This window comes from Pyxicephalus adspersus, chromosome 5 (assembly GCF_032062135.1).
Source record: "Pyxicephalus adspersus chromosome 5, UCB_Pads_2.0, whole genome shotgun sequence".
Classification (NCBI taxonomy): domain Eukaryota; kingdom Metazoa; phylum Chordata; class Amphibia; order Anura; family Pyxicephalidae; genus Pyxicephalus; species Pyxicephalus adspersus.
This window is the reverse complement of record NC_092862.1, coordinates 124,950,323-124,963,033: the sequence shown is the minus strand read 5'-3', so window position 1 is coordinate 124,963,033 and position 12,711 is coordinate 124,950,323. Positions and strand designations below refer to the sequence as shown.

The 12,711-nt window shown below is 40.1% G+C and overlaps 1 protein-coding gene across 1 annotated transcript in view; it reads left to right on the top strand.

Annotated features, from left to right (window-relative positions):
• Positions 1-1,327: 1,327 nt before the first annotated feature.
• PITRM1 (pitrilysin metallopeptidase 1) overlaps positions 1,328-12,711 on the top strand; it is a gene marked incomplete in the record, with an annotated part of 43,572 nt that continues 32,188 nt past the window's right edge. Inside the window, 1 exon segment of the mRNA XM_072412631.1 lies at positions 1,328-1,466. Within this exon segment, the coding sequence (XP_072268732.1) occupies positions 1,456-1,466 (11 nt within the window).

Sequence of the window (12,711 nt, the reverse complement as noted above, 5' to 3'; positions counted from 1 at the left end):
TTACAATTCACCGGCTCTGCCCCTCTCTTTCCCTCTGTGATCCGTCATGTGACAGACATCCAAAATGTTCTCCGGCTTTATTCCAAGGCCCGAGCTAGAACGACGTGTAGTCCAGAGGAGTAAATTAGATGAAGAATTAAAGACAAATGTTAGGATTCACTAATGTTTATGCCAGAACCACTGCTTACCTGCACCTGCATTTGGATGTTGCATGTTGTCATTGTGCAAAAGCTAATAATCCACATGAAGTATTAGCTTACTATAGCCCAACAATCTCCATGTCTGTTCATGGTACAGACCAAACTAATCATTTCAAATATTTTTCATTGGCTTCCAATTGTCCATCTCTTCTTCATCCCTCCTGCCTATTGTAGCTCTGGTGTGGAGATGGGTAAAAATCATATAATAATGAACAGAGCTGCATTTTTTATTTGCCTAGAGTTTACTTTTATTATTTACACAGTATTTATATAGCACCATCAAATTACAAAGTGCTGTACAAAGTCCATAGTCATGTCACTAAATGTCCCTCAAAGGAGCTCACTATCTAATGTCCCTACCATAGTCATATGTCATTAATGTAGTCTAAGGTCACTTTAGGGGGAAGCCAATTAACCTAACTGCATATTTTTGGGATGTGTGAGGAAACCCATGCAGACACAGGGAGAACCTCCATGCAGATAGTGTCTTGGCTGGGATCCAAACCTGGGACCTAGCACTGCAAAGGCCAGAGTGCTAACCCCTGAGCCACCATGCCACCTTTAACTTTTGAACTTTTTGGGGCTTCCAAAGATACTGATCTTTAAAGCTATGTGCATGTCAAGATTCTGGTAATGATCTTTTATAACTGTTTCCAGTGACAGTAGAATAAATGAGCGCTGTACACACAACACTGTTCAGTTCTATGGAGGGGGAAGAATGAACCAGAGGCTCCCTGCTGTGTCCTCCCCAGTAGGAAATGACAATTGTTTTCCTGGTCAGTCATTTAGCGATCTGCCATAATGTCAGGGGACCAATGTACATATGTTAGGTTTGCAACCTGATGCCAATATCTATCACAATTGTTCTTTTCAGGCAACAGGTATCTAGCATGTGTACATAGCTTTAAACCCCATAGGTATGTGAGATAGATGCCAGATAATTGTCACTGGAAATAAGCCTTTGTGATTGTTTCCGGTTACAGACGAACAAACAAGCTCTGTACAGACATCACCGTTCTGTTCTATGAAGATGGGAGGGGGGAGAAAAAGCAAGTGGCACCCTATTGTGCTCTCCTTCATAGGAGTGAACAGCGGTTGTTTCCAAATTAGTCATTTATCAATCTGCCACAGTGGATGATCCACCATGGCAAATAACGTTTGGGGACCGTTGTACACATGTCATGAATAGTCATCATCATCTTCTGTGTATGAAGCTTTAGACTGCATTAGGACTGTTGTTCTAAATGGATTGCCAATGCACCACAGGTAAGGTTTTTATGGACCTGCTGTATTTATTTCAATGCACGATGTACAGGTGATACATACGTATGTTAGCAGTGTGCTAAAAGACAATGGCTAGGTGCATGGGGTAACATTAAACTAAATGGCACTGTAAAGCAATGCACTTGGCTATATGTTTTGCTGTAATGGATTTTATCATGGATCAGCACAACACATATCTAAGTATAGCCTATGTACAGGGTTTATAGGACAAGTGGATACATATTCATTGCACATAACCCTTAGGACCTCTAGAGATTAAGAACCTGGTCCTCTTCAATCCTGACCTGCCTAATTGACTCTTATTTGGTACAAAAAGTATTGATTTGCGCTGAACATCCCAGTAATGCTGCTGCTGACAACATTTCTACCAAACCTCAAAGCTCAGCATGTTCAGAATGCCCAGAGCTCATATATTCCTCAGATGTCTCATGTTACACATGTACACGCTTGTAATATAACTAAAACCACAGGCATGTAAACAAGGAAATGAGAAAATTGCTTTTAGCGAAGATTCTGCCATTTCAGATTTTTTTACATTTTAATGCTTTAATAATTCAAATAATTTAATTCTAAACTTGTACATTGAAATGTTCTTAGCATTTGCTTATGTTAATTAGATATTGAATACCCATGGTCTTTTAAATACACATATGGCTGTGTTTAAATTACTTTTTAATGTCACGTTATTCTTTTATTCTTTATAATATGTTCAAGTTTAACTTTTTGTATTCTTTTTAGGTATATTCTAATACTATACTATACTATAATACTATAATAGTATAACAATATATGTTTGTAAATATAGCATAATGTTTAACTAGAGAAAAATTCTTAAAGTAAACTTAAATTGTTGCTTTTTTACTTTTCATTCGTCACAACTATATCAATGTAGTAACAGTTCCATCCATTGATTTTCCAAATGACTGATTTTTTTTTTATAACAATTGGACTTGATTTTAGGTCGTTAGCTAGGTGCATGCTTTAGGTGCATGAACAATGTACATTATCAAAATCTCCTTGATATCAATTATTTAACTGGTTATCATTGTGCACCTATCAACTGCCAACTAATGGTCCTCCCTGACCATCACAATGACAATCAACACAACCATGTATTACCAGCAGAGGGTATTCCCATTGACTGGTGGTTGTCAGTGAGCCTATCCTACTGCAAATGGTAATTTTCAATGAATGTTCCAATAAAGCCCCTATTTTTATTTATTAAATTAGCATTAAATGTGATACTTTAAATGGAATATAATGTCTGCACCAGCTATTCTATAGCTGTGGCTGGTTGACTTCCCATTTGTTGATGCCTCTATAGTCCTGAGGCCAACTGGTAAAGCCAGTTTTTAGGTGTCTATAAAGGTGGTTCAGCCAGTAATGTAGGGGTGAGAAGGGCATTAATTCCTCTGGCCACCAATTTAGGAGGATTTATTTTCCAATGATCCCCAAAAAATGGTTTATAGAAGTTACCTAAGACCTGAACATTATGTCAAGGGTTCCTCCTTGGTAAAACAAGTTGAGAAAGGCTTTAAAAAATATTTTGTCTTGTATGGTCACCTTGTCCCCCACACCACCCCCCATCCTAAATGGCAGCCCTGCAGCCGGTGATGACTAAGTCTTAAGCTACGTACACACTTCCAATTATTATCGTTGGTAAACGAACGACGAACGATCCTGCACGATATCTGCGAACGATCGTATAGTACCGATCCTGTACATACAGCTAACGACACGATCGTTCGCAGATATTGTACACACGATAGATGCGATCGTTTGAACGATACAGGAAGTGACGTGCACCACAGGAAGTAAGCGAACGTTCGCTCACCGTGCATGCTCAGACCATGGACGATCAATGAACGACCGTACACACGATAGATGGTAAACGATCGTCGTCCAATCCGATCCACCGGTTCGGTCGTTCATTTCCAGTGACTATTCTCGTTCGTCGGCGTCGTTGGTTACTTTTTTTATGAACGATTTTTGCCCAATCGATCGTTCGTCGTTCGTTCGTCGTTCATTTCCAACGATAAAAATTGGAAGTGTGTACGCAGCTTTACATGTAGCTGAATAAAGAAGCATTGTAGCAGACTACAAGACCAACAACTTCAACTACAAACATTCCCTTAGAGAAGGAAATTTGTATCTCTCCCCAAATGACCAGGTTTTAATAAAGAAAAAGCAAACCTATAAAAAAAAAAAAAAAAAGAATCCTATATATTTACCCCACCCCTGCCATGTACCTATAAGGAGAATGACGTCATTGGCTTTCCAGGAAGATTTCTGTAGATCAGTCCTTGAAATATCGTTCAGGTCTTCAGAGAACCCCTGCTATAATTAAAATGCCCTTTACATTTCTGGCCAGTGGGAAGAATGTCACCCATACAGATAGCCAAATAAGATGATTGGTGTCCCAGTTAAGGGACAAATTTCTCATTGCTCACGAAACCCTAGGGTTCCACAAACCCCAGGTTGAGAAACACTGCTATAGAATGTAGAGCAGCTGAAATCTCATGAGAAGAAGCTAATGCAATGAAAGTGTCTTCTCATTAGATTTTAATTGCCCTGCATTCCACAATAATCTTCCCGGAAGTCTGGTGATGTCATGCCCAGTGTTGTAGAAGAAAGGGTAAGGTATGTATAATCATAACTCTTTTCAGGTATTTTTCATACCAATTAGGTGATTTGGGGACGGGGCCCAGGAAGTGTAAGGAAAAATTACAATAGAAGATCTGTTACAACCATTCAGATACCAGCCACGTCTGTGTATATATGAAACATTAGTACTTCAGAAACCATTGTTTTAGCACTGCGAGCTGTTGGTAATGGATCAGCTTCATATGAAAAGCAAAACATTGACTGCATCCCAATGATAAATGGAGAATAGTTGAAGGATTTTTGATTAGTGGCCAAAAAACATCCAGAAGCAAATTTTCAAAATTTGCCATTAAATCTAGGATTTTATCAAGCTTGCTTCCACCTACACCTCTGGTCCTGTTTTTATGCTTTGGTGCAGGGGTCAGCAAACTTTCTTGGCTACTAGGCCATTTTAGGAGGTCAAGAAGGCACACTAAGCCGGATTCTCTCTCGAGTCCTGCGCTGATGGCCCCGGCCCCCACCAGGAATGCCCCTGAAGAGAAATCCCTCTCCTCCACAATGCATACAGAGGAGAGGGAATGTCCACTTACCCCCGCATGCGGCTCGGGAGGTTGGCAGGTTGACAGGTTGTCGACCCCTGCCGGCCGGGATTAGGCCGGATCGACCAGGGGGGCATTAGGCCAGAACGGACTACTGGCTAGGCCGTATCTAGCCTAAAGGCCTGAGTTTGCCTACCCCTGCTTTGGTAGAATGTTAGCAGGCTGACCTTGAAACAAAATGTCAAGTGAAAAAGTAATAACGGTCCACAAATCAGGGGAAGAATAAAGAAAGGTGAATGATAACAACACACAGGTATTCTGCTCCTGGCAGATATTACAGTACAGGAAGTCTTCAGCCCAGAACGTGAAGTTCCATCGGCATGTATTGGGCTTGACAACCACCACGTTACAACATACTGAGGCACAGCAATTGCGTAACTTACCAGGAGTCATTAAGTCTCTGGTATTGATAAAATGCTTCTTAAGGCTTTTTTCTTCCCTCTGGGCTTAACAATCGCAACGTCTGCAAATCCTGAACTTTTTTTTGCAAACAACATGTATCTGTACAAATGCATGATAAGACAAGAGAGCTGTCAAAAGCCAAAATACTACTGTCTCCCATATTGCAACTCTGCTGGCATCTAGTGTGTGCTTCCTGAACGTGTTCAGTCTGTGAATATTGAAATGTTAAATTCTTGCTGATAACATGAGATCACAGAGGAGTTTCCGGCATAAAAAATATCCAATGGTTCCCGGTATTTTCTGCACAAGACAAGACTTTCTTATACTCATGTTTACAGTAATTTGGTAGACTATTACATTATAATGATGCAAAACCCTTGAATTATTATTAAAAAGTCATTGTATAACACCAACATATTACGCAGCACTGTACAAGGTCCAAAGTCATGTCACTAGCTGTCCCTCAAAGGAGCTCACAATCTAATGTCCCTACCATAGTCATATGGTTAATACAGCCTAAGGTTAGTTTTGAGGGGAAGCCCATTAACCTAACTGCATGTTTTTGGAATGTGGGAGGAAACCCATGCAGACACGGGGCGAACATACAAACTCCATGCAGATAGGGCCCTGCTAGATTCCAAACTGGGACCTAGTGCTGGAAAGGCCAGAGTGCTGCCCCTATTATTTCATATTACTTAAAAAATTAATACATTTAAATTTTTTTACACACAAGAAAAAAATAATAAGTTATTTTTTAATGTTTTTTTTTAATATACATCATTAACATACTTATTTATCTACAATAACAAACAACAAACCACCATTATTACCTAACTAGGAGGGGTGTATAATACAACCAGAAATTAAAGCTGTGGATAACCTTCCTACCTTTGACCCTGAAGATGGCGAACAGGATGTTTGCCACAAAGATTGCATTCTTTATATACAAATAATTCAATTTTTCTGTTTAGCATATTTAGAAAAGTGGAAATCAGGTAAAAAAAAAGATTGCTACTTTTGTAATGAACTCCTTCATGGATATTTTCTGTACTGTTTGGTATATTTATAGAGGGGTAATCAACCTGATTGTCAATTTATGATCACCACCTTGAAAGTGGATAATGTTATAGACTACAATAGGGATCCGATCACCTGATCATCACTTTTGCTGCTCATTGAAACATTTTTTATAAAGGTATGATATCTTTGCACTGACATTATCATCACAAAAAGTGACAATAAGCAGCCTTAATGTAAATCTATAGGCACTTGTTGATGATCAATACTTTATTCAAGTAAATGGAGTTTCTGATTGCCAGATTAAGGTAATTATAGTCCCTCTATGTTCCACTTTTAAAAGCCTGGTTAATAGGGAACAAATGTAATTTCCAATTTTTTAATGACATAAAACGGTGAACAGGTTTTTAAAAGTGGAGAGCAAAAAAGGTGGAGTAGTGTAGGTCCCTTAGTCTTTAAAAATTATCCTTGACTATCACCCCACAATTCTAGAACATCTTCAGTTTTCTCCAACATTTCACATAAAAACATGCAGTTTGGTTGTCTTCCCCCCAAAAGTGATCTTAGACTGTAATAAAGACATATGACTATGGTAGGGACATTACATTGTGAGCTCCTTTGAGGCACAGTTAGTGATATGACTATAGACTTTGTACAGCGCTGCGTAATAGGTTTGTGCTTTATAGTCAATAATGATAAGAACAGCAGGCCAATTTGTGTGTAAGCTCCATGTTGGATGTGGTGGGATTCGGTATTTACCAACTGTTTAGGGCCATTTCTGACTTGCAGTGTTCTGCCACGTGCTCAACTGCAGTCGCAACCTCTTCCATTCAGTTGAATGTTAGCAGTTAGGAACCATTTTTTGCAGACAGCTGTGGCCCTGGCAATTTACAGTGTAGTTCTAAAAAGCTGCTCTTCATCGTGTGCCTGCTTTTGGAAAATCAGCACACCTGCAACCATATGCAAGGGTGTTATCTTTGTTGTAGTTTGCCATTACCAGGTGCACAACAGTATTTTGCTATGCACCTGGGAGCAACACACCACACACAGTTTTCTTACATCAGGTTTGAACAGGGCCTAATAATTACTTTATACAAAACTTATAAAAATGTTTTCGCTTTAGATACATTTTAAACTTTTACTATCTACTGCAAAGCCATATTCTGACCTCTAGTGGCCAATCTTAATATATTCACTTCACTGGAACTGCAAGGGAAATATTTAAATATAAATGGTAATTAAAATCCTGTCCATGACATGGACAAAGTTAAAAAAGCACAAGCAAGTTTTAAACCAGACTATAATATTTAACATACATAACAGTACAATATCCAATACATTTTTTAAAAAAAGGTAAACCTATACTTCATAGCGTCTAAAGGTTTCAATTTATTCAGTTCAATGGTATATTTAATAGTAGTTAGTCACATTTGAAAATTTTGTTTGCAGTATGCTATTAGGTATGTCCTTAGGGTAACATTTGCTACAAGAATTCCTCTATAATATCATATAAGACACTCTAAGATGGGCAAGCAGTAATCAGAAAGGCAAACTGAGTACTGGCCACTACAACAATCTGAATGCTCAAAAAACATTAAACTATTGATTATGATTTCTCCGGAGGAACCATAAAATAATATTAAGGTCTTGGGGAATCCCTGCTTTCTATGAATTCATAGGAATTCTGCCAGACTCATCCATCCTTCCCACTGCTCCTCTTCTTCTCCATCTCTTTGTATTTCTCTTTTCACCTTGGAATCAAATTCAAGCTCCTGTGTTTTACCTTCAAATCCCTCCACAGTTCTTGTCCTATTTACATTTCTGACCTGGTAAAAAAATACTCCCCCTGCCGCTCTCTCCGCTCCTCCAATGACCTACTAATGACTTCCTCACTCATAACCTCATCAAATGCACGAATACAAGACTTCTCTAGAGCGGCCCCAACTCTCTGGAATGGTCTTCTTCATCCTATTCAGCTTGCTCCTACTTTCTGCTCATTTAAAAGAGCGCTCAAAACCTTGCCTACCCACCTTCTTCTGTCCTTTGAAACCATCACTACTTCCCACCACTACATATCCCCCTCCTATTGTGTGTAAATTCCCCCACCTACTAGATTGTAAGCTCTTCGGGGCAGGGTCCTCTCCTCCTGTATCACTGTCTGTATTATTCTGTCATTTTCAACCCTTATTTAATGTACAGCGCTGCGTAATTGGTGGTGCTATATAAATCCTGTTTATTATTATTATTAATAATAATAATAATAATATTAGGAAAAATGCCCCTTACATTTATGGTCATAGTGAAGAATGTTGCACCTACCATGGTGGTCTGATGTAATCCTCACGGAGAGGTAAAAAGATTATCAGGGTCATGCTTGTGACCCTACCAAATGATATTAGACCCTTATACAGGCACCATCAGGTTTTAGGACAGCCAGCCAAGCTCAAGGAACCCATGCCATCCTCTGGAGGTACCCGAGGATTCTAGAGAATGTCTGGTCTAATAGGTGTGCAACTATTTTCAATCATTTCAATATGCTGCCTATTTTTCAGGTGGTGTCTGTGATAGTGGTAGTATTGCCAAATAACACAGGTAATATATTCTGCCCAACAACAACAGTGCTGTGTTCTTTATTCTTTAATACATTCTTATTTATCTTTTTTAAATAATTTTTATTGAAGATTTTACTATAAGTACAATGAACAATACTAGACAAAAAGATAACAGACAGAAACAAATGTATACATACAAGACATATACACTGTCACAAATACTAACAGTGCCACTATAGTGAATGCTAAAAAAAATGAACAAAATTACAGATCCGGTACAATTAAGAGACCCTGGGATTCAGAAATGTGGACTGGAACCCTATACTCTTTGTATGAGCAATGCCTTTTGGGTTTAGTAGTAGCTCGAGTCATATGGGATATTTTATGGTATATAGGACATGGTATTTTTGGGAATCCATGGCTGCTAATGTTTGTAAAACTTGTCATTCGAGAAATGATCAAAGATAACCATTCTTTCGTATCTACATTGTGTATGACCTCTAAAAATGACATCAGAGAAATTAGGAGATGAGTTTAATCAAAACAATTTAGAAATAGTCATTCTAGCTGCAAACAGAACTTTTTTAAATTACTACCCTGTATTGGGGGTGACAAATCATCTATACTAATGCTAAGAGGAGAGAAATCAGGGTTGGGCCTGGTATTACAGCCGTGAGATCAGAAAGATTTCCAAATGCTGCAAGCCAGAAACTTATCAAGTTCTTGCAGTGCCAGAAAATGTGCATCAGGTAGCTTACTTCCTCATTACACCTCCAACATGTCGGGGAAGTGTGAGAAGAATACATTCTTCTTTAACAAGTGATAGACAAGCATATTTGAGTTAACCAATATACCACATGAATAATATTATGACAGTGGATTAGTAGGTGTGGTGGATTAGAACTCTTTCATGCAGGAGAATTTTCATATATATAAATAGTAGCGCACATAAAACAATGGCCTCTATTACTTGTCTATGAACAGTGTACAAACTTGTCTTTTATTTTTATTTTCTTTAGGACCAGAAAAAATGTGCAATGGAGACAGAGTTTCTGAATTGGGATTAAAGATCATTTATAATGTTCTTTAATTACATTTGCTTAAATATTAAGTTCAGGAGCTAAATAGATTAGCAATTTTAAAAATCATAGACAGATGTAAGTAAGCCTCAGACAGAAGTCTTAGCAGCTATTATGCTATATTATGATCTAAATGAGTAATGAACTAACACAGTCTGTTGGAGAATATCCATTATATAAATGTGGGGGTATAATGACCCATAAAGAGGAAGGCATGAAAAGGTTATGACCCTTGCAGTGGGTTAGGAACAAGGGTCGCAGAGGTCTTGATTGGCACTGGGCCTCTTACTCTAGAGATCCTGTAGGGCAGTGGTTGCCAACCTTTCGGCCTCACGGACCACTAAATCCACAGAATCTGGACCGTGCATGCGCAGGGAGCCATATGTCACTTAAAGGGGAAGAAACTTCCCCCAGAGTGATGTCAAGATGCCAGAACATGCCCACACCTGCTTGCTAAACATCTGGGGGAGGATGGCAGTAGCGCAGGGATGTGGATGCAACAAAGTGTTACTGTCCCCCCAGGATGTTTAGCAGGCAGGTCTGAGCCTGCGATGGGAGAGTGGGCAGGCTGTGTCCATATGGGGGACAGAGCAGCGGACCACCAGTATTTTCTCGCAGACCACCAGTGGTCCACAGACCATCAGTTGGGGAACCTGGCTGTAGGGAACTTTCTCATGACTACTGCCTGGTTGTTCGCTGTACTTATAGCCAGAAAAAGAGATCTTCCACCAATTGCTTCCTGGTGCCAAGGATCTGTAGTTAGAATACCATCAGTGGCAGTGTAGAATTGCAGCAGAAAGGAAGGCTAAATTCAGCATTTGGGTGTATAGGTTTGTAGTTATGTCACTGGACCCCAGAGCTTTGCAGAAGAGTTTCGGCCAGCACAGCAGATGGCATACCTTCAGATAATACAGCAGCGCATGCACTATTGCATACATATACAGTGTTTCTAAAAACAAAATAAAAACAACTTCTCATTTTCCAGTAGCAGCCAAATGTTGAAAAGTACAAATTGAACTAAGCAACAAAGTGCATTTAAAGTGGAACCAAAGTCCACTGCCGATTCACTGGACTACACTGCTTAGGGATTTGCAATGATGTGGGAAAATCTTCCTTGGCTGTCTGGAGATGTTTAACTTAACTTATTTACTTAGACTTTATTGAACCAGGATATTAACATTTGACAACAAGCAGTACTGAACTGCTCACACTATGGACCGCCTTGGGTGTGATGCTACATGTAGTGTTCATGCGTATAAGGAAGTGGTAACTGCAGTGCACCCTCACCATCCGTCTGAACTTTAAGCCTTGTGATTATATTGATCAGGATGTTGATATTGATACTTTATTTTCTTTTCATCTTTATTTAGTTGTTTTAGCATTTAGTGTAGTTCAGGGGTGCCCAACAAGTCAATCCCCATCTACCTGTAGATCACAAAGGCAACACGAGTAGAATGCGGAGCCCTGCCTTTGAAAAAAACTCTACTGCGCACAGGAGTTATTAAGTCCAAGTTTTTTGTCGGTAGATCATTTTGACTTGGAGATTTTAAAAGTAGCTCGCAAGCCAAAAAAAGTGTGGGCACCCCTGGTGTAGTTTATGTCGATGCAACCACTGCAGCCAAACTTACTAATACAGCATGTAGAGTCTACAGATACAGATAAATGAGAACTGTACACACAGTGCTGTTCTGTTCTATGGAGAGGCACTTTATCCTAATAAAGGCACTGTAATAGCCATTCCTAATCGTTTCATCATCAGTCCACCAATGTTGGGAGACACACGTCAGAAGTTTGCTCGAGACGAACTTGACCATGGATTCCTAAGAACCAGACCAGTGGTGTAAGTGGCTGAGCAGTTTGCAAAGTGCCATTGTGTGAGCTGCATGGGATAGTTTGCTCCCACCATAGATCTGAATATGCTCTTACAGATGCAACAAGTAATGAGAGCAAATTATTACCCTAGAGCAGAGGTTCCCAACCCCCATTTTGCAGCCCACTACCGTCTGACAGGTAGGCCGTGGCTCTGGCCAGGAGAAGGACTCCGCTTGGGGGGGGGGGCGCACCGGCCAGAGCCGCGGACTATGTCTCCTGGAGAGTCTCCAGGCTCAGGGAAGGGAGCGGTTGTGTCTCTGGAGTGGGCAGGTTCTGACATAATGACATCACTCCGGGGGGGGAAGTTTCTTCCCCTTTGAGTGACACACTGCTCCCCGGGTATGCGCGGTCCGGAGTCCATGCATTTAATGGTCTGCGACATGCAAAATGGTTGAAGGGCCACTGCCCTGGAGAATTGTCCCTGGAACCCATTCCAGTCTCCCCATTGGAGGATTTTTCCTTCACCTATTACCAGTCCACTCCCCTCCCCCCACTCTCTCTTTCTTTCTCTACTTTCTGCATAGTTTTCAAAATCTGAGCGTATGCGACAAGTTTTGAAGAGACATGCAGGAAGGGGATATTCTAAAAGTAGGAGTGCTTCACAAAGCTTGTATGGCTGCATGGTGTTGGCACAGCTTTTTCTCTATGCTTTGAAGAAAATACCATTTTTGTACGGCAGCCAATAGTTGGGAATTATGGAGCCCAGAAACAAACTCTATAAGCCTCAGGATGGGGGGGGTGAAACGCGTCAGAGTTTCATAGGACCTGGCAAATGTTCCTGTCTACTTCTGTACAATAATGAGGAGTATTGCAAATCTAAATCTAAGGCTTTGGATTGCCTGACTGTATAGTTTACAGCTGAGACCCCTACATTACTGGGTAATAGGGGCAAAATGAAGCTCCATTGATGGGTTACTGAGAGGAAACAAAACACACTCATCAGTGTTGTTAGAAACATGTCCCGTTATTCTAATAATAAATCTTTCAATCGTGTCCAGAGGTTTTCGACCTGACAATCATATTCTTCCTGCTTCCCCAATCAGATCCATTCCATAAAAGTAAGCAGACTGCCCTGCGGGATTAAAGGTAAGTGTATTTTTTT